The 23,123-nt window shown below is 42.8% G+C and overlaps 1 protein-coding gene across 7 annotated transcripts in view; it reads right to left on the bottom strand.

Moving 5' to 3' along the window:
* Nucleotides 1–23,123, bottom strand: part of tns1a (tensin 1a) — a 148,495-nt gene that overhangs the window by 115,386 nt on the left and 9,986 nt on the right. For 2 of the 7 annotated variants that reach the window (XM_070547242.1, XM_070547248.1), the window contains exon 1: nucleotides 22,658–22,955. The exons of 2 other annotated variants lie outside the window; for them this stretch is intronic. In XM_070547242.1, coding sequence (XP_070403343.1) covers nucleotides 22,658–22,840 — 183 coding nt within the window. In that variant the 5' untranslated portion in view covers nucleotides 22,841–22,955. Of the gene's footprint in view, nucleotides 1–22,657; nucleotides 22,963–23,123 lie in introns of those variants that run through there. 3 more of the 7 variants (XR_011517291.1, XM_070547245.1, XM_054747629.2) reach the window with 3 other exon arrangements.

The following is a 23,123-nucleotide window of genomic DNA, read 5'->3' as shown; positions in this document are numbered from 1 at the left end:
TGTGGTGGTTTAACCCTCCAATTCAACCTCTTAAAGCTCAAGATTAAAGGATTAACCCCACTGCTAGCTACATGGAGAGACTGGGTGTTAGTGATTACAGGTCAGAGAAGGAGGGATCCAGATTGGAGATCTAGATGTGGAGGAGCAGAGCCTAATGGCATAACAACAAGTCCATCCAGGTTTCTACAATAGCTTAGCAGACCAAAAGAAAAGAAGCAGCTGAAACAAGAAAATGTATGCACAAATCCAACAACTGCTTCGGGGTTGTTTTCATGCGGAAAAAACAATATAGCATGGCCAAAAGCTCCCAACCGTGAATTTAGCATAATATACTTCCTTCACAATTTGAAGTCTCTCAGCAGAAGTTAAATGATTATAATTCACTTCAAATGTAATAAGATAAAGTGGAATTTCTTAAAAAATGTAATGCGTGTATTAATAACAAAGCTCTAACTAGAAAGTCTTTTCATCTATCATTTGCTGAAGCAGTAAAAATAAAATTGATGAAATGGAACATATATGGTAGAATAAAAGGGACTGCTATGTGCTGGATTAGTATAAATCTAAGATTAATGTTTTTTTTAAAGAAAACAAGAAATGCAGGATTGTACTAAAACAAGATGATTCAACATGTTAAGACAGCCATTTTTTACAGTGTAAGACTGTTTATAAATAGTTTTGAAAGCACCTCAGTGCCACTCGACTGCCCTGATGTTAAAGATCACCTGGCAGAAAAGCCACCAGCTTAACCATTCACTCATTGCCAGCTGTGACACAGACAGGTGCCATGGTTACCTGGCTGCTGCCAAAACTGGGGTCAATGTGCCCTGTCACACCATGATGGATGAGTTAGCAGGAAAAAAGACACAGACAAACACAAATGAGTTTGCACATGCAATCGTGAATCCGCAGCTTGGCATGCAGACCTGCAGTGAGACAACAGGAGTGCAAATAGCTTTTAGATGTCTGCCATGGAGCATCTGGGATTCAGCTTTTCTTCCAAAATAAACCAGAAAGGGCCTCAGCAGCAGATATTCGTCATGCAGTGTGCACGGTTATGTCCGAAACACTTTGGTAATATCTTCAACTACATCATAAAGGTTAAGGGGAGAAAATCAACTAATTAATGTTTTATCAAACAATCAATCTATTTTGTTTATGTGTTTCAGAGTCCAAGGAACAAAAACACCAGACTGCCTTTTTGGAAGGAGTTTCCCAGGGGAGAAAAGGAGTCATGTAGAGCAGCAAAGAGACAAACAGAGGGGAGGAAAATGTACTCAGATGGAGGTAAAAAAAAAAAAAAAAAGATAGGATAAAAGCAAAGAGTAAGCAGTCTACGAGCCAAGGACGAATAACCGGGAGTGGAGGCGTTTCTGCGACTGAGTGTGTTCGTGTGTCAGGGCGAACAGAAAGGAGGGCCAATAAATCAAGGCTCTTCCCTTGCAGTTGCACTTAGCTAATGAAAAGCATCTCTACGCTACCTCGACCCCACTTAGAGCCGAGACGTAGGAGGAGGGTAAGGCAGAGGGAGGGAGGACAGCTCTCTCAAAGGCAAACCTTCTGTCCTTCTGCTCAGAGACCACGCATGAACATAGACTGGTCCAGACATGATTATGTGAAAAGTGTTTGACTTTATCTGTGGGAGAATTGCACCAGTTAGAATATTAACAGTCATGAAGCTTTCAGATTTCATCCCTAACAATTTCTGTTGGGCCCAAACAGTGTAGCTCATCACCATCAGTGTGTGTGAATGGATGAATGAATGTGTGTGTGGATAAATGATATACTGTAGTGTAAAGTGCTTTGGAGTTCTCCGACTGTGATAGGGTTAGGGTTAGGGCCAGGCTGCGCTATACAAGTGCAGGTCATTTATCATTATCACTGTTATCATCATCATCATCATCATCATCATCATCACCATCACCATCACCATCATCACCATCATCATCATCATCATCAACATCATCATTAAAATATCATCATCACCATCATCATCATCAACATCATCAATGTCATCATTAACACTGCCATCATCATCGTCATTGTCATCATCATCTTTGTCATCACCATTGCCATCTTTATCATCATCATCATCATTATCATCATCATCATCATCAAAATATCATCATCACCATCATCACCATCATCATCACCATCATCATCATCATCAACATCATCAACATCATCAATGTCATCATTAACACTGCCATCATCATCGTCATTGTCATCATCATCTTTGTCATCACCATCGCCATCTTTATCATCATCATCATCATCATCATCATCATCATCATTAAAATATCATCATCACCATCATCACCATCATCATCACGATCATCATCAACATCATCAATGTCATCATTAACACTGCCATCATCATCGTCATTGTCATCATCATCTTTGTCATCACCATCGCCATCTTTATCATCATCATCATCATCATCATTATCATCATCATCACCATCATCATTAAAATATCATCATCACCATCATCACCATCATCATCACGATCATCATCATCATCATCATCATCAACATCATCAATGTCATCATTAACACTGCCATCATCATCGTCATTGTCATCATCATCTTTGTCATCACCATCGCCATCTTTATCATCATCATCATCATCATCATCATCATCATCATTATCATCATCATCATCATCATTAAAATATCATCATCACCATCATCACCATCATCATCATCATCAACATCATCAATGTCATCATTAACACTGTCATCATCATCTTTGTCATCACCATCGCCATCTTTATCATCATCATCATCATCATTATCATCATCATCATCATCATCATTATCGTCGTCATTGTAGCGTGATGAATTGTCTGTTTCTGACCTAAAGGCCCTGCTCTACTTGCTCTGCCCAAGCAGAAACATACGTTTCTGACACAAACCTAATCTACAAGATATGGGCCAAGGCCACCCATGCTCTGTGCTCTTATCTAAACTGTTGCTTTCTCCAGACAGCACAAGAAAGAAGAAAGAAGAACTCTTTAAGAAACAGAACTTTTCTCCTTAAAAAATAATCAAATAACTTTGTTAGTCCAAATAAGCATGTGAAGCCTAATGTTCAATCTGTGAAATGAGAATATTAATTACTTGATATTATAATCCTATGATAGTATTTTAATAAGTAATATAACTTTAAACTAGACACTAGACTGATCACACATAATGCTAAAAATCACATGACACATCCCTTTTTCTGGGCCAGTCAGAACCTTCCAGATCTGAAGCGAGGCGTGGTTTTGTTGGTGTTTATACCATCCCCTTTTTGTGTCAAATTCTGATTCGACCATAAATCAAAACATCCAAATTATAAAACTACGCCCCACGTCATCTCAACTTGAGTTCCAAGCATTCTAGAGAAGTTATCGGAGTGGCCAGTCTGCAACTTTCCTCTTAAAGCCGAAAGAACCTAACGACAAGCTGGATTAAATCTGTTGCATGTTTCACCTGCTGCAACGGTTCCTTCAGAATAAAAGCTGAACCATCATGACCCTTCAGGGTCTTGCTGATGCCAATAAACTGTCGTGACCTGGGAGTATCTCAAGACGGGTCTGGTCGGCAACTGCGGCTTTGCTACAGGCTTCGGTTCCAGATAAGGTCCGAGCTGGACCTCGACACCTCCTGATCTAAGCGCCTTGGATGGTTCTACGACCCTCCAAGGCGCTTCACAACACAATCAGTCATTCACCCATTCACACACACATTCACACACTGATGGTGATGGGCTACGATGTAGCCACAGCTGTCCTGGGGCAAACTGACAGAAGCAAGGCTGCCGAGCACAGGCGCCACGGTCCCTCCGACCACCACCAGCAGGCAAGGTGGGTTAAGTGTCTTGCCCAAGGACACAACAGCAGAATTCTCTGGTCGGAGCCAGTATTGAACCCGCAACCTTCCGATTACCTCCTGAGCTACTGCTGTCCACCTGTATTTTGGAATATTGGGAAGTGGTGGGAAATTGGAGTGCCACCTGTGCCCAGGGAAAGCCTCAGCAGTGTGGAGACTGCTCAGACAGACTGGGACGCTGCTGTCACGGGCTGTGAGCCTCACTGCACGCTTGTCTGTCTCCCTGTGCTCTTGATTGCAGGTGAGTGTGACTGGGAGTCCTCAGCTGCAGCTGATTTCTCATCAGGCTGACCAGGAGATAAAAGCTGCAGTGGGACACTCATTCAACGCTGGATGATTACTCGCACCGGTACCCAACTCGTGCTGGGTTCGACTCATGCCTCTTAGTATTGTATCTTGTCATAGCCTCAGTATATATTCCTTGTTCTCATTTTGTCTTGTTTCTCCCTGACTTCCGGATACCTCACCTTCCTCACCACAAACTCAACCCTGAATCGCTCATCTCCTGGAACCACATCTCACTGTCGTTCCCCTGGACAGCAACCCCCAGCCGCTCACCTGTCCCTCAGCCTCGCCTTTCCCCACCTGCCCGTGGGAAACCTCAGCAACTCTTCACGCCGCGCTCAGCTCCCTCCACTCCTCCAGTACCCCAGCTCATGACCGCTACCCTCCCCGTTCAGGATCTACTCCCACCTTGGAAACTGTAAGCCCAGTTTCCTTTTCTGTTTCTCCTGATTGTCTCACCCACTCCTAGACAGAGAACAGAGGATTCCCCTGCTCACCTGGCAGCACTTTCAGTTTCCCATTCCTGCTCATCGTTTTAGCTGAACCTTCAGTCCCCTACTCAAGATTAATAAAATTCTGTTCATAACTTATCCACTCGGTCTCCTGGTTTGATTCTGCATGTCGTGGGTCAGACGCTTAACCCCCGCCATGACAGCTGCTTTAGGTAAATTGCAAGCTACAGGTCCTAGTTGCAATCCTGGTGTTAGTGCGCAAAATGGATGTGATCTTGAAGAAAGTCACTGCACGGTATGGACAAGTTTAAAGCTAATAATTGGATTTGCTGAAAGAATGAATGATCAGTTAAATCTTAAAGGCAGAAAGGAAATTACCTCTGACTGCCCCAAAACAATTCTTATGTAAATCGTGCCCTGGTGGCCTTGAGCTGCAAAAAGAAAAAAAAAAAACTCCACGATGGAATGCAGACAGATGCTGTGAACCCCACCCTACCCCCTGCCTTTGATCGGGTGATCTTAGCCTGGCCAGGTCAACAACTGAATGAGTCAATGTGCTCTAGCGAGCAGTGTTGTGCCCAAACGCGTTCATTGAACGATCGTTCGTGAATTTGTTAGTTGTTTTTTTTTTGCAAACGTGAACTGAACTCGTTCGAATTTTGCCTGACGAACGTAAAAGTGAGTGCATTTGTCCTGGCATGCGTGAACTGGTTTATGAACGCGTTCTTTCGCTGTTCTAGCTCCAGATCTCCATGGAGCTTTTCCGGATTTATACCCTAGCTAAAACTTCATTTGCAAGTTGCTTTGGACAAAAGCGTCTGCTAAATACATAAACATAAAACATCCTGTCAACCATAGAGTTTATAAAACGTAGAACCCGCAAATGCGGCCAAACATGGGCAGTAGCGGTCGGTGCGGCATCTACTCTTTGTCTACGCTGTGTGCAGGAGTCAAAGTTCATTCAGAAAAACTGTAAAAAGTTCATTTTAAAATGTAGGAACTGAACTTTGAACTAGTTCATTTTTTAAACAAACTCTCCCAACACTGCATGAAAGTGTATTAAATGCAAAATAGATACGCCAGCTGTCACCTAGGAGGTACCTCAGAGCAGACTGGTTGTACTCGGAGCTGATCTATGGGTTTCGTTAGCCAGAGGTCCACTCTACCGGCAGTGTCCATACCGACCTCTTGACCCCCTGGATTGCACAAGGGCCTTCAACACAAAGGGTACATAAATTTTCACAATGGCGTAGGATGCTTTTCTGAATAATCTCTAGGTTATTAAACCACACAGTCAAACCGACTTTACAACCCAGACATCACAAGATCTCTCAGATACTTAATAAGGTTTTGCTACAAACATCTAGCTTACATTTCATCATTTCATTCATGCTTTGTCTTGTATAATCATTAGTTTAGAAGGATAGGATTAAATTCATTTTTATAAGCTACATCCTTGACTCTGTCTGAATTCATATGAAGTGTGTGTTCCCTACAACATTTACCGTACATTGTGCCCTCAGGTCTGAGGGACAGCTCCTCTTTAATGTTTCTAAGGTGCGTTGCAAGACCCCAGGTGAAAGGGCCTTCTCACATGTGCACCAAAACTCTGAAACTTCCTACCTCTCCAGGTTAGTCAAGCTCCTTCAATCTCTGCATTTAAATCTTGTCTGAAACCCCACGTCTTCTTGGCTTTAAACTCTCAAACCTGGTTTGATATATATAGGTTTTCCTCCAACCCATTTGCTTATTGTTAAATGTATGTTTTTTATGGTTCTAATTGCCTGTTGTTGTTTTTTTTTTGTCCTTTCTATTTAAACCTGGCTTTAATATTAAGTCGATAGATTTGTATCTTTTCTATCTTGATTGCCTAATTTCGCGGATACAAGCGGCCGAAATGAGTTTCCTCCGTAGGGTGGCCGGGCTCAGCCTTAGAGATAGGGTGAGGAGATCGGACATTCGGGAGGGACTCAGAGTAGAACCGCTGCTCCTCCGGATCGAAAGGAGTCAGTTGAGGTGGTTTGGGCATCTGGTCAGGATGCCTCCTGGATGCCTCCCTGGGGAGGTGTTTCAGGCATGTCCTGCTGGCAGGAGGCCCTCGGGTCGACCCAGGACACGTTGGAGAGGTTACATCTCCAATCTGGTCCGGGAACGCCTTGGGGTCCTGCCGGAGGAGCTGGTGGAGGTGGCGGGGGAAAGGACGGTCTGGAGCTCCCTAGTCAGGATGCTGCCCCCGCGACCCGGACCCGGATAAGCGGAGGAAGACGATGACGACATTTGCCTAATTTTAAAATTGCCTGTTTGGTTTGATTTTTAGTCCTTTCTTTTAACTATACTGTCTATGTAATTATTTATTTTTATTAACCGTGCAGCGTTTTGGTCAGCTGTAAATACTGTGTTGAAAGCGCCAAAATGGTATGGTATACAGGTTCCTTTTAATTGGCTAACTCCTCCAAAATTAATCAAAACTCTAACTTGTATTTATGCCTCATCAACTAGCACCGTAACAACACAATGTTTAGGTAAATTTACAAAAGATTTAGCAAAATAATGTTGTAGTTTGTAGTTTTCACCCACATTTTTTTCATGAAATCCTGAAATTTGACACACCGCCCTAAGATCTATCTCCATAAATAAAAAAAAATGTCCATCCTTTAATATTTATGTGATGTTATATATTGACTGATGTTCATAGTCGAGGTAACATGCCATGGGACCGTAATTGAGATGCTTAAACATTTAGAAACCATGTTCAACCAATGCTGTTCTTCTAGAAATCAAAGACAAACATATTTCAGTCTCCTTCGATTAAGAATCTAATCAAACTTGAAAAGTCTCTTTAAAATAGACATGGTGGGGGGGGGGGGGATTTTGAGCTGCTCCATCTGGAACTGAATCCCAGACAAGCAAAACCACACAAAAACGAACACAAACATCTATCTTCATTCTCATATTTAAAGCCAACTAGCCTCTTCTAATCCAAAAGCCCACATATGGTTCCATTTATTGCTCAGTAAGAGGGAAGTCTTTCTGCATGAATTGAGAGAATGGTTTGGAAAAACAATGCAGGTCATGTTGGAACACAGATGTACAGTATCGTTTGACTTTATGAGGTAATTTGACACAATCTCTGTAGCCCGTGAGTTGTCCATTTTGAGTCGTATTCCTCTCCAAGGCCCAGGAAAACGTGGTTTTAGTATAAAGTTAGACACTGAGGCCATTTTTGAGTCAGATAGTTGTATTGAAGCTAAAGAAAAACTAGCAAAAATGGTCTACATGACAATTTCCTGAGTTGAGAATTCAAGTCACAAATGGAGAGAAGTCCATACCCCCAACCTACCCATCACCTTCTCCTCTCAGATGAAGTGGCAGAGCCACACCTGCTTTCAATTTCCACCAAATTGAAATTCTCTCAGGAACAATGGTTGCCTTTGTGAAACAGGCAGCGGGAGTAAACAGAAAGGAGAAACACAAAGAGTTGGAATGATTTGGGGACTGTTCTCATACACACAAGAATCAAAAGGCAACAAAGTAATCTAAACAAGACTGTACTGTACTCGCTCTGAGCAGATCGCTGGCCGTGTGCTCTCTACAGTATGATGAGAATGGGTGGGGGTGAGTGCCTGCTTTCTGCATTGGGACCTTACTTTGTTCCAACATCTGTTTCAGAACTTCAGAGCATGTTTAAAAGTGGCTGTAAACTTAAAAAAGATTAATACCATCAGAGTCTGAAGCACTTTAATGATGTTTTCTTTTCAACCCCTTGAAACCTGAAATATGAAACAATAATGAATTATAGATTTTTCTAATGGTTGTATAACAATCACAACGATGAGTTTTGTTTTATTACGTAATTATGAAATAATGTAACAGTAATGAAGAAAAGAAAATTGGCCCCTTCCACCATCTTCCACCAGAGGGCAGTAGACATGTCTAGGACTGGCATGTTAGAACTGATCTGGGTTTAAGGGCAACATACAGCCTTAGATGTGTGTTTTCAATAAATTCCATAGATTGCAATCGTAAATTATTGAATGAAGTCATTCTTACCCATTTTGCCTCATGGCATTATTTAGTTGTTTTTTTTTTTTCAAGATCTCTAGTTAGCTTATCCTTCTGCAGCTTTTGAATATCTCATGCAAAACAAGTATCTCCATTGGGAATTACGTGCTATGACCTTTGGTAGCTCTACATTACAATAGATGAAATTTGCACAAAAACTGCAAACAGTTTCCACATAAACTCTTAACATTAGACTTCAAAAAGCCACTGGTGGTTACCAAGGCAATGTTCATGTACCACTGGTAATTACCATAATGACCCTAATGAAACAATGGTGATTATCATGGCAGCTTTAACGGGCCACAAGTGGTTGCCACAGTGACCTCAACCAGCCAATCAGAAGAACTTTGTATTTTCTGTTGATCTCATCACTTCATCCATCCATTGTCTGTACCTGCTTATCCATGCAGGGTTGTGAGGGGCTAGTGCCCATCTCCAGCTGTCATTGGGCAAACAGGCGGGGTACACCCTGGACAGATTGCCAGTCCATCACAGGGCAACACAGAGATACACAGGACAAACAATCACACACTCACCCTTAAGGGCAGTTTTTGGACTGTGGTAGGAAGCCAGAGTACCAAGAGATAATCCACACTTGGGAGAACGTGCAAACTCCATACAGAGAGACCCCAGGTTGGGATGCAAACCCAGGGCCTCCTTGCTGCAAGGCAACAGTGCTAACCACTGCAGCACTGTGCAGCCCTCTCTTCACTTCAGTTACAGGTTATATATGAAAATACAGGGATTTTGTCTTAAATTTCTTTAATGGCAGGTTCAAAATTGCTGTAGGACTATGAAAAAACAAAATGTCTGACCTTAATTACAAATGGAGTTTATGTGCTGCAATAGCAAGTCTGGAAAACAAATTAGCTTAACACATTTTAATGCCTCTCAACAACAACATTATTTTGTGAAGACAAAAGAAATAAATGAAGTGGCTCTCTCGCATATGTCTAAAAACGTCCATCAATAACATGTTTCGGACCTAAAGCAACTATTGGACCATCCAGTTGAAGGTCTCACTGAACCGCTGCACTTCCCTGGCTCCTCCACTCATTACACACTTACGTATTTAGCCACAGAACATCACTGGTGTGAGAGGTTCTCCGCTCAATAAAATTAGTTCAACTCATTCAGGGTCTGAAATATTGCTCTTAATTAACACAATTCATATTTTTGCATATTAAAAAAACAGATCATGGTGTTAGACAAGAGAAACCAGTCTCTTATAAATGCAGTTTTGATGTCCGATCATTCTTTGGTAAACTTCAATACGATCAATAACTATACTTAGCATTACTAACAGTCTACAAACAACGGCTAAAGTTACTAAAATAGAAAACAATGTTTCTGAACAGCATTGGTGGTTAGGAAGGAGCGTCAGAGCTGTAGGAAGTTTATGTAGAGTGACATTGTCTTCAAATTAAAATTGAGTAAAAGTGAAACTAACTTAAGTTTATTATTTCTCAGAAATGTACATGTCACGATCTGCCCCTTCCCTCTTGACTGTGGCTGTGTCTCAATTCAGGGTCTGCATCCTTCGAAGGACCCAGCCCACCCGGCCGACGTGGGCTGGGTCCTCCGTCGGCCGGGTAGACCGGATGTTAACGGCTGTGAATTTGGACATGCCTAGCCTTCATGAACTCCCTCCGCGAACGTTCCGTCGCCTAGCAACCGTGGAACCGCTGGGCAGAAGGGAGAAGGAACTTTAAACGATGGAGCTCGACGTTTTATTTAGCTTTTTAACCCCCAGAGACCCAAATTTAGAAAACAACTGCAAAATCTTTTTTTAACCTTTCACATGTTGTTCTAGGAGGCCAGATAAATGGGCCTATTTACACATTTTAACAGCCAATAGTGTTGCAGAACTGAACAATAGGACCTATTAGCAATGTAAATGTGGTTTTAAAAAGAAAAAAAATGGGGAAGGTTTATTTTTGTAGACTTAAATCTGATGTTGTAATATTACAACCGTGGGTCTCTGGGGGTTAATCATTTCCTTGACTGTTGGAGAGCTAATTCAGAGAAAATACTTTAGACAAGCTGAGCCTGAGCAAAGATGTGATAATAGTTTTTAATACTTTCTAAGGGTCTTAATTTGACCAAAACCGATTTGTCACCTTTTAAGACATTTCAAGACCCAGCGGATACCCTCTAGTAAACAATTCTCATTTGTAAACAAAAATAAAATTCAAGAGTTTAATGCAGAACTGATTTTATTTAGATATTTCTTTTATATGTACATGTTTAATCTTCCTTAACCATTTTTTTTCTAGCAAAGTAAAAAGCTGTCAAAGTTCTTCCTTCTCTCCTGGGCCCTCTGCAGCCTCATGTCCTCCCTGATCAGCTCCAGAAGCTGGTCATCGCTGGCACCTTCCCCTGGATGCCCATTTTCTCCAGAATAGTCTTAACAAACATGTAAGAAAAGAAACAGGAAGAGAAAAGAGGAAACAGGTTATTCCTTTCATGTTTTCATAGAAAAAATAAACTCAAACGAGTTTTTAAAATATGAGATGTTATTGTACCTCCATGCCACAGCCGCCGAATACTTTGCTCCGGTGATCATGTGGTCCATCTCCGCCCTAAGCTTAATAACTTCCCTGGTTTTCTCTTTTGTTCCTAAAATACAAACTTCTATTAAAATCAGGGGGAAACGTAGCGGGAGAAGTACGACACCGAGCGGCCGAACATACGAGCCGAGACCGCAATACAAGCACTTTTACTGTAACATTTCTAACTAAAATAATGTTCATGTATCACAAAAAGTCCTTAACCTAACAGTTTTAAAGTTTATACTGACATTTATATGCGCAATCCTCTCCGACAGCTCCCGCTTCACTGTCCGCCATTGTTTTTAAGTTTTTCTGCTGGCCGGCTCGCAAGGCATCTTGGGAAATGCTACCTGTTGAAGGATACACCCGACCCATCCTTCATTCAGGCGAAAAGAAGGCCGCATTCGTCGACCGCATTTGAAGGAGTCTTCGAATTGGGACAGGCCTAGTCGTGGCGCTGTGACGTAACCGGCCGACGAATCCGGCCGACGTAGGATGCAGACCCTGAATTGAGACACAGCCTGTGTGTCTCTCTCCTGCCCCGATTAGTCCAGATTGTTTTCACCTGTCCCTCGTTAACCTGCCCATGTGTTCCCAATCAGCCTCGTGTATTTCTACCACATGTTTTGCTCCTGTTCCTTCGTCAGATCATTGTTATTTGTTGTCACCGTTGTGTTTGTTCCTGCCGTTCCCGTTCTGTAATTAAATTCGTTTTTACGTTCTCCGTGCCTGCTCTTCTGCCTCCGGAACCCACCACCACACATGGTCCACCATCTCCAGCCACACATCGTGACAGTACAGACCTGTTGCAAGACAGTAAAAAGAGCAAAACTGAACAAAGCCAACACACCATTACTGGTGCGGTTCTGGAAAAACCTGAATCGGACTGAAGAAAATTCTCAGGCTTCCCCATTTATGAGCACATTTTCTGCAGAGCATAAGGAAATAACAGAGGGGAGAGTTCTTATTCTGGTTATAACCCCCCAGGGGCTTTCTTTACTGTGATTATGACTACATCAGTGATTGCCAGCACAGAATTACCCATAATCATTACCGTAAGCTCAGCAAGCCCTGACAGTACATAAGCAGAGGAAGTGCTCAGCCCTAATTTACAAGACAGACAAGTAGAAAAGAGAACCTTTTGGAAGTTAGGCATTTCACTCATTTCTTGCAAACACTGGCTACCACACAGCACGAGAGGACATTTTAATGCATACAAACATGGACAAAAGTAGGTATATGCAGCTGAACCAATAATCAGTAATCAAATCCTTCCTATTGAGTGTTAGTATGAGGCTGCAGCCGGTACTGTGTTTGTGCACATGTGCGATATGATCAATATCAGGTGTAGACTGAGAGAAACGACGATCAATGAGCTGTGATCATCAAGCCTGGGATGCTTAAGATCGTTACTTAGCAACTAATGAACCCAGACTTTTAAGTCTGCTGATGGGCCGGTTTCTGACTCCAGTTCAGGAGAGGCATGCAAGTTTTAAATGATGTATTTTTAAGTAAAAATGCATCATTTTTTACAATAATAATAACTTTTATTTGTATTTGCATTGTGAGGGCCACCTCCAACCTAAAGCATGACCTGGTTCTGATGTTCAACCGTCAAACGCTGAATATACGGTGCAATAACTCAACCGGCATCTATTAAACTGTGTGGGCTAAGATCCAGACTCTGGGATGAGAAGCCATGCCCAGGGGAAGGGAGCTGAAGCTGGGTCAGGGGCTATCTGACAGTGGTCCGGGGGTTCTAAGAGGGGTAACCAGTCACAACGGATATAAATCACCTCAATGCACCAAGCATTGTATCGCCAGAGTGATAGCTACAGTCTCTGAAGACGATGCAAGTCCTGAAGATACAGTAACACAAGCCACACTCACTGACACACAAAATGGGAGCATGGAGGGAGCTGTAGTGAGGGCTGGAAGTGTGCCTGTGTGGCTCCAGGATAGCACACCAGGTCCCGGGAGGAGGTTACGCAAAACTAGGTCTGACTGTAGTTTCATGCGATTTAGAGGTGAACATCAACCAGTACACAGTGGCTTTTTTGGGGAAGCCCTGTGAGACTGGGAAGGGGGTCTATTTTGCCTCGACCCTCAGAGTGCGCATTTTGCGGCAACGCCAGAGCACGGGTTCTGAGCTCCGCAGCAGCCCAGCGCGTCATGCATAGATAAACGACAAAGTACCAGAGAATGAGCGGACATGAGCGATCGTGTGCTAACATATTTGGTGGCGACCACTTTGTTACTGTGGCCGTGCGCTGGATGTACAATCAGCGTTCTCCATCTTCTCCACTCAAAAGAACTCTCGATACACCGAGCGTCCACATAAATACCATAATATAGGTTGAAACTGGATCCTCTGTGTAAGTTGAGGGCTTCTAGGGGATCCTGTAACACTTTCAGGGGAGCCAGGCTCCCCTTAGCTCCCCCAAAATCCAAACCCTGACATAAACATCAATGAAAGCCTCTTTTAGAAAATAATGTCGCCAATTTGCTGCAACGGCGAGTTGGCATCTGGGCGCCTTAGGTCATTTACAAGGGGTTAGACCGTGGCGGTAATGTGGCGCAATCCTGTATTTTTTACAAAACAGTACGCCGTGGCGGTATAAAGGGGGTATGGGGGCGATCTCTGCACTGTCACAGACTTCCGTTTAATTTAGACAAAAACACCTGCTCTGATGAAGAGTGGCACTGCATCGCTCCAGTTTATCACCTCAGCTGGTTCTGTTAACAAAAGTGAAAGTTACTGCTTGTGTTTACTTTGCTTTTTTAATTTAGTTGCTGGCTGGACCTCAGCAGTAACTCCCCATGTGATCACGGCACCTCCTCCTTTTGCGCCAAAGCATGATATACATTCACAAGTCCGACTTTGCGGCAGTATTACTACTAAGCATAGCGGCACAAATGCTGTAAAATTCCCACAACGCCGTGCAGTATTACGCTGATCTGGGATAAAGGGTTTAAAATAAATATTGTCACATGACTATTTTACACATAAGAGAGGCCACAGGGCGCCGCACAAGAGTCTCCTCATTCGATACAAGATGATTAATATACTGGTGTAAAAACAATATGTCATTTGTAGTACATGACAGGCCACACACACACACACACACACACACACACACACACACACACACACACACACACACACGTCGCAAACTCATACAGAGGTGTCACACACAGAGGCATGGCAGGCAGTAACCATCCAATCAAAGCCTGATTGATTTTCAGAGCTCTCTGGGGATTCTGTTCAGTCAATAAGGGACTCTGTTAGACAACTCAGGACATGATGGATCTACCATACGTCTTGCCTGACAGCGCAGCAGCTGCCTCGTACTCCACTAGAACACAGAGCTAAAGTTTTGTCACGGCAATAGTCGGTAGTTCAGATTGACTCAAACATTAGAATGTTTTTGTATTTTATTACAGCGTTTAGCTAAGTTAAGATACTTTAACAAAGGTGATCTATCGGCCGATCCAAGAGTCCTATGGCGAAAGATTTCTGTTGAAATAAAAAAATATTTACAATTTGGCTAATGTAGGAGTAGCAACAGTATGTGGACTTGTGCACTCTGTCTTGTGTTGTTCATTAGGAATAAAATGAGGCCCAGCTAGAGATTTACAACCCTTTTCAGCCCAGCAATCTGAACACAACGTTTTCAGCTTTGGAGTATCGGCAGGAGTTGTGACACAGGTGCAGTGGCGGTTCTACATGGAATTACTCCCCGGTCCCCCTTTGACCCCCCCACCCCCACCCCACCCCACCTGCATGAACACATGCATGTTTTCTACAAACAGGCATGTTTTATTAGAACAACTATTGAACATTAATTTTTCTAAGTTGCACATGTTTACATTAATTACTATAAAGTTGTCAGAATGTACAGCAATATACATTATATACTGTATAAAAATATATAGAATCAAATATACAAAAACAAACAATAACTAAATATTAAGAATATATGAACATAATATATAATACATATTCTAAATAGCAAAAATATTTCACACATAACAAACTAAAGATAATCACTACAGCACTGCACTTAGAACAGAAAACACAAACTAAATTTAAAACCCAACCTTGATGCAAAGTCATCAAAAATGTCATCATATGAAATCTGCTCCCCTACTGAGTGATTGATACTAATCAGAGCCAGGTTAGTGAGCCGCCCCTGAAACATAGTTGACCTCAGGTATGACTTGATCAAGTTTTGAAAAGCTCCTCTCAGCTTGAGCCACAGTGACTGGCAGAGCAGTCCAAAAGTTGGGGTAGATCTCCAGTAGATCTTTATCATGATCCATAATATTTTAGAATTGCCTCTGAAATTGTAATTTACACGGACATAAAAAAAAACTGTAGACTACCAAAAATGCCAACTTTTACAGAACAAATCATGTAAAAAATAATCAGTGCAGCTATCTGCAATAAATAAACTGGATAGTTAGTGGTGACTGGGGAGTTTTCTTCTGCTTGTACAATTGTTTTATTTATTATTATGTGAAGATGATCAACATGTGTTTGTTGTTGTTCAGGCAGGCCACAGGCTGCAGTGAGCATTTAGCAAATCCTAGTTTGAATCAGTAAAAAACGATTCAAGGAATTTTTTCGAATCATTTGAATATTTGTTTCAATATTTCAGCCCTATTAGCTCTGTTAGCAACTAGTTGACCGAATTTAACCGTTAAAATCCCAGTTAACTGGTTCAAAAAATTGAAAACATGCATCATGGGAGCGCACATACCTTTATCTTTCTCCTTTTTTTTTCTTCTTTTTTTTCCTGAATCGGGCACCTGGTGGTTTTAGCCTTTTTATGTTCATCTCTTCTGTTTGGCTCTTGACTCAGTAAGTTTCCCTTAGTCAGGACTAAACAATTCGACCTTGATGGGGGGGGGGGGGGTGACCACAAAATCGTTTTGTTTTTCCTTTTTTTATTCGGCCATTTCACACAATTCAGAAAAACCTGAAAGAATGATAGGCCTGTGTTTATGATTTTATGAATGAAATGTGCGTTAAATGGAAGAACATCAAGATGTGATTGCATAGGCGTCATTTTAACCGGGGACGCCGGGGACATGTCCCCGGCAAAATTTGTGATTGGCAGCTGTGTCCCCCCCACTTTCAAAAACACCTGCTGATGAGGAGTTTTGTTTTACCAGCTCAGATCTTATACCAGGGGTCGGCAACCTGTTCCCATCAAAGAGCCATTATTACCCGTTTCCCACGGTAATTCTGGACGGACCTTAATAAGCAGTGACTTAAGTGAAGCAGGCAGGTCGCGCTAGAAAATTTAGTTTAAAAAGATGTCATAAATGTGTTCCCCCGTCATTTTTATTTATAAAATATGAAGTAAAAACTCACAATTTAATTTTCATTCATTTGTCATTAATATTTAGTCTACACCCGTGCGTTAAGTGGACCGTCTTCCAGTAAACGCAAAGCATCCAGCCCACCTCTCCAAATGCGTAAAATGTGCATCAGCCGCTAGTTAGGCGCGTCGCGCGCACCATCAGCTCCGTCAGCCCAGACAAGAGCAGAGCAACTAGAGACAGAATAGAGGATAATTGTGTCTGGATGTGGATGGAGATTACATTTTACATCAGCCTGATCATCATTTAAATGAAACCATCACCTGTCTTCTAGTCCACGCTATCAGCATTATTTTAATTGGTGTGTGTGTGTGTGTGTGTGTGTGTGTGTGTGTGTGTGTGTGTGTGTGTGTGTGTGCACGTGTGTGTGTGTGTGTGTGTGTGTGTGTGTGTGTGTGTGTGTGTGTGTGTGTGTGTGCGTGTGCGTGTGTGTGTGTGTGTGTGTGTTTTCCACTTCAAACACTGGTCTAACCAACCAGACCAGCGTGTCCAGTAACATATTAATGTTACAATTAAACAGTTTCACTTCATGTAGGCTAGGAATGTTTCACCTGCCGTGGCCCGACCGCTTCTGCTCCACATAAACTTTGTGTGTAATCAAATGTCTCTACGCGTCATGCGTCTCCATATTAGAGACGGGAACAAGCGCTGTTCAGCCAAAGTTTCATAATTTCATAAAAACAACATTTTTCCAAGTGACACATCCCTCAGAGAGACCGGGTTTCCAGACTGTTTCAGTGGGAGGAAATCTTATCGCATGCGCCGGTTCTGCGCTGCGCTGCGAACCCCAGATCTTCAGCTCACTGTCCACCGTGGGCGCTCCGAGCCACGCTGAACACAGTGTCCAGTATAAAGCTCTGATGTTCTGATGGGAATATTTTACCTCTGCGATGTGCGTTAACGATTAAAATGTCAGCTCATCCATGCGCATCCGTGTGCGTCGGGGTAATTCTTTCAAACCAAGCAACATCCTTGAGTTCATCTGTCAAAATAAACAGTCAAATGAAACGAGGGCCCGGGTGCGTTTCGATCCCCAGACTCCCGGGTGAGAGTCATACGCTCTAACCAGTCAGCCAAAGGGACATCCCCTTGGCCAAGTAGCCAGGGCGCATTATCTATCGGGACACTGTGACAGGACACTCACACTGCCAAACCTGATTATGAAACTTTGGCTGAATAGTGCTTGTTCCTGTCTCCAATGTGGCGTCTGAGGAGAATCCCAGAATCACATCCTCTTCAGCTCAGGAAGCGCCTATGATTACGCACAAGCGTGACGCGTCAACCCGGTCTCACAGTAAGACCGGGTTGGACCTGTTCAGGTTTACGCAGACAATCTTTACATTTAGAATTGGCATACAGATGTAAAATTAATGCAGTAAAATATAAAGCTTTTTATTTAAATATCCATTCATTATTTTACAAGCACAGATGGATGGAAGAGCCGCATGTGGCTCCAGAGCCCCGGATTGCCGACCCCTGTGCTAGCCTACTTTATTGCAATTTTTAAACCCCACTCAAGTGTATGGTTATTGTCCCCAGCAATTCTGAAAACAAACTGACGCCCTTGTGTGATTGACTTTAGCCATGTTAGTACAGTTGATTCAGCCCCTACCCACTCATTTCATTTGGGAAAGACCCAGAGGTGAATTCCCCCGCCGCACCCCTCCCCTTCCTCTTATTCTTACACACACGGAGCACCTGAACCCTCCCAGTCAGCAGGAGCGCCTGCAGCTGCAGGGGGTGACAACTTGCTGTTTCCAATCCAGACACTGTGATATATGACCGATAATAGAAAACCTCGGTGCGGCGCGGATTTCTTTCTTTTTTATTTTTTACTCAGCGCTTGTGCGCCCCTTTGGTGTCATGAAAAAATGACGCCCCGGGCAACTGCCCTGCCTGCCCGTGCCTAAAACCGCTACTGCACAGGTGTGTGATAAAGAAAAAAAAACACTCACTGAAAATTCCTTCCTATTATCCAAGGTCAAGGTATTCTTACAGGGAAACCATGACATTCGTCCCCCCGAGTGACATTTCCTCACCTCTCATAAGGAAAACCCAAGGTGTTCCCTAGCCAGAGAGGATATATAATCCATTCGGTGAATTCTGGGTCTCTCCCAGTGGAAGGCAAACAGAAGACATCCCGGTCAGTTTCCTGAACCACCTGATGTGACGCCTTTCATTGAGGAGGACAAACGGCTCTAGTCCTAACACCATATTTAGTTGCTTGGATCCAGAACCCTGATCTGGTGACCACAGGACCAGTTCAGCTCCTTTTTCACCTCAGCAAACCCACAACAAGGCTCTCGTTACTTCAGAGGAAGCTATGATTCCCTGGTCTCTTCCATCATTCATGAACCATTCTCACTTTGGAGGCAACTACAACATGGAGACAGCACCCCACCATCAGAGCATGGTGTTAGACCAAGATACCGTGCTTTCTAAGAGCCCCGCTCAAAGACTACAATCGCATCACCAACTTAAAAGTCCAATTCCACAAATTTTACACCTTAAAAAAGGTTTGTTTTTTAAAGTTCTGGTGGCATACATCTATTATGATCATTTTCGGAGCTGTGAATGTGTTATGGAGTCCCACATCTGTTTACCGCACTATACAGTTTTTGACCAGCAGTCCGCGACTGGAACTCCTGACTGTGTATTGCTTTATGGATGGGTCTCACTCTCCAAAGCAGTGACTGTAGAAAAGTCCAAAGTCAATGCAGAGTGAGAAACTTGTGTCTGGTTTTGTGAAAATGCTTTATAAAATGTGCGTTTTAGTTGGGTAACATCTTCCTTAGTTGACATTAATGCACTGGTGGCAAATGGAGACCCATCTAAAATGGCGGCCAACAACTACGGCTGCGCTAGTCCACGGGGCCTCCACTTATAAATGTCTGTGGTAGACCCGTGGTTTAGAGACTTGATCAATGGAAGAAGAACGCTAGAAATCCTCATCAGAGGAATCTAGGAAAAGAAAAAGAGAACGTGATAGAGCAAGAGCAAAGACCAGAGTTAATATTGGACTGGCTTTACCTCGCTGGAGAGCTCTTCTTGAAAGAACAGCATGTACTACGGACTCTGACCTAGCCTTGCTGCTAATGGATAGGCAAGTAAAAAATAATTTCACCAGGGTTATTGCATTTGGTTGGGCATAAAGTTGCTATATAGTCCTGATAAAACTTTATTTAATGCAGAAACGCAGCTTAATGTGTTTGTTTGGGCATGCAAGTTGGAAAAAAGCCAGTAAACATGCCTCTAACGCGCAACAGACGTGTTTGATTTTACGACAGTGACGTTACGAAGCATGCCTGGAGAGGGCGACAGAGAGCACATATCTGCAAACTTCAGGAATGTGGCTTTAAAAGCAGAGATGAGATCCTGAAGTTTCTCAACTAAAAACAAAGTATTACTACAAACTTTGTTTTTGGACTTAATTTTCCTTTACTCAGAAGAGTAATCCAGCCTTTCTACTGGATGCATAAGCGCCACATAATGTAATAAATGCGTTTTCCCGGTTAGCTTAGCAGCATGTCATTTCCAACCACTAGCGTTTCAGATGTGATTCAGCATTTCACTCAGCTGGTCCTGGACACAGAAGTTCCCACAACAACAAGCAAAGAGAATGATAGCAGCATGTATACAAAAAGATCTGTGGTTTCTTTTCTGTTCTGTTTACTTCAGCTACGGCTGCATCACAGATAATGACATATTTTATTCACTAGTTATGCAACTGGAAAGTTTCCAGATGTTTTACACTGCTTTCATGTTTGACTTCCTGTCTGACCTGATCTGAATTGCTGAGTTTGATGTGTTTTGAAAGCACTGTGCTTAAAAAATTGACTGAAAGAGTAAATTTACCATAATGTCGTGTCACTATGCTTCAGGGACGTGTCCAAAAAGCACTCATTGACCATTATGATGGCTAGTAACTGTCTACTACACTTCACGGACATTACATGATTCTTAGCCCAGCTTTTACCAATGATCTCCCTTCCAACCGGGAGCGATTCCGCAGCGAATCAGGAGCAAACGCGCTAGGCCTCGCTGGTCCCACAAAGTCACAAAATCATGGGAGAATTGGAAAACCACGTGTGATTTAAGAAGTCCACAAAATAACACGCAAGAAGAAAGACAGCTGCATGTATCCAAAAAGGTCAATTGTTTACTTTCTGTTCTGTTTACATCAGCTACAGGGTTTCACTGGAAATGCCGTACATTTATCGGACGCGTGACTTTTATTTTGAAAGTTTCCGGATGTTTTACACTGCTTCCTGTCTGGCTCGCTCTAAACTGTGTAGTTTGACGGATTTTGGATGCATGGAGTGTCAAAAATAGACTCAAAACACAACAACTGCATCCCTTTGCTTTGGGGCGCGTCCAAATGGTTACACTTTGCTGCCGGTGGAAAGAAACTTGTTCACTATACCGGCGACTAATTGCCGCTAAGTACAATTGGCGGCCATTTTGCGTTGCTTTCACATCCAGTAGAATGTTATGCATTCGTTGTGAAGGCTCATTCACAATTGTCAGCAATTTTCTAAACTTCCTTCATCTTCAACTGTTTGTCCAACTGTTGATTGGTTCAAACCATTTCCAGCTTGATTTGCATCAAAAACGACCAAAATCCAATTCACTCATGCCAGTGAATGAAATTAGCGGATGTAGTTTAACAATTGATTAACGTGTTGCAATGAACAAAGAATATTTTACGCGCCCCTAAACACAAAGTTTATTTAAAAAAATCCATTCAAACCAGTAAGTCTGAGTCAAACAGCAATTCTGTTCAGCCCTTTTGGATAGTCCAGCTAAATAATGAGCTCACACTGTCCAACGCTGTAGGAACTCGCTTGCATTTGTGTCTTTTTTTCATCAGCATGTCAAATCTAATATTCTTTCTGGGCGCATGGAGCTGATAAATAATTAATAGCATGTATTTGAGGAGCTTTCTCTGAGCCAACTCCTTGCACGTCACTCAGCCGCTCTTTTCTTCGTCTCACTGCTGATGTCACACCTCTTAAAATCCACCCGTTTCTCTAGTTCCTTCCTCCTCAATGTTTGTCTCTTTTACTCAGAAACAAGAAGGATGATGATGATGCAGCGTTAGAAAGCCTTGCATCTGGAACACTCGATTTGCCTTGCATGTGCGCGAGTGCGCATGGAAGTGTTTCCTGCATCCTGCCTCTTTCCCCTTGAATCTAAATGGCTCTCTTCTCCACTGTGAGCTACACAAAAGTAGGGCAGATGCCTCATTTACGCTGGGTGCTATCATTGCATGCTATGTGTGCATTAGACAACCATCAGTGCAATAAATACAGCATTTTAGTGAACAAACCTAGGGAAACACTGATTCTATGCATAAAAATACGTGAGATGCGATGCTGCAGATGTGGGCGAACATCTATTGCTTGAACCAAGAAGGAAAATTTGACCCAATTGGACAGAGACTTGGTTGTTTATTTTTATTTTATTTTTTATGATAAGATCAAATCAACACTTGTCAACTATTTTCATGGGTTTGGCTGCTTCCTTTGAAAGCCTCCAGTTCCTGACACTCTCGGATGGAAGTGAGCAGCATCAGATTAAATTATACAGGAGAACCCAGAAATAGCTCCAGCGCTGAGGCCACGTGGACTCAACGCAAGTCGCCGCAGAAAAGTCAACTAGATTAGTTCAGCCCAGATCACTGGATGGATTTCTCCGCCATGCAGCCTTTTGATGGACAGAGTGATGAATAAGAAGTCAACTGCTTGAACTTTAGGTCAAAGGATCGTTAGCTCTTCGCATCAAGATTTCAGACAAAATTAAAAGAGGCTTTATCGTTTTAACTTTCAGCACGTTGGCACTTTCATTAACATCTTCGGGGCTCGCGCATAAACACAACGGCCCACTTGACCTTTCCCTGGAAGGTATTAAAGAGCATCCGACAGACCTTTTATCCATCATGCAGGTCATTCACACAGTTGGCATAGTTTAACTTTTCCAAAGCTCGAAATATCTTTGCAGGATACGTGCTGACTTGCATACATCCCCGAGGTGTCTTACCCAGAACATGCAGGAGAGGCAAACCCAGGTCCTTGCCCTCCCTGCCAGAGCAGAGGGCAGCGACAGAGACACAGAGGGCATCCTTTGTATGTAAAAAAAAAATCTTTTTTTAGCACCAATGCAGGGTTTTGTAACCTCACAACTGAAATCCACGGTATTCCCAGAAAATCCAAGCGTTTCCATGCAGTCCCCTGCTGTATAGGTCCATGCCAGACGTAGGAGATGCACAGAGGAGTAAGAAAGGGATTGCTTCACTGCTTTTCTCTCAGATGGCTTTAGTCAGCCTCCCTCCCCTCCTCAACTCCTGCTTCTCCCTCTAGCTCACTTCTGCCTTCCTCTCTGATCCTCTTGAAGTGTGTGTAACTTTATTCCAAGGAGCATTTGTAAAGAGGAGGGGGTAGAAGGCGAGTGTTCCACTTCACTTTTTTCTCTTCCAAAACTCCCTTCTCCTCAAATGATCCTTGTT

The sequence above is a fragment of the Nothobranchius furzeri genome, chromosome 2 (genome assembly GCF_043380555.1).
Source record: "Nothobranchius furzeri strain GRZ-AD chromosome 2, NfurGRZ-RIMD1, whole genome shotgun sequence".
In the NCBI taxonomy this organism is placed as follows: Eukaryota; Metazoa; Chordata; class Actinopteri; order Cyprinodontiformes; family Nothobranchiidae; genus Nothobranchius; species Nothobranchius furzeri.
Note: the sequence above shows the minus strand (reverse complement) of the source record. Positions and strands in the feature narration are given on the sequence as shown.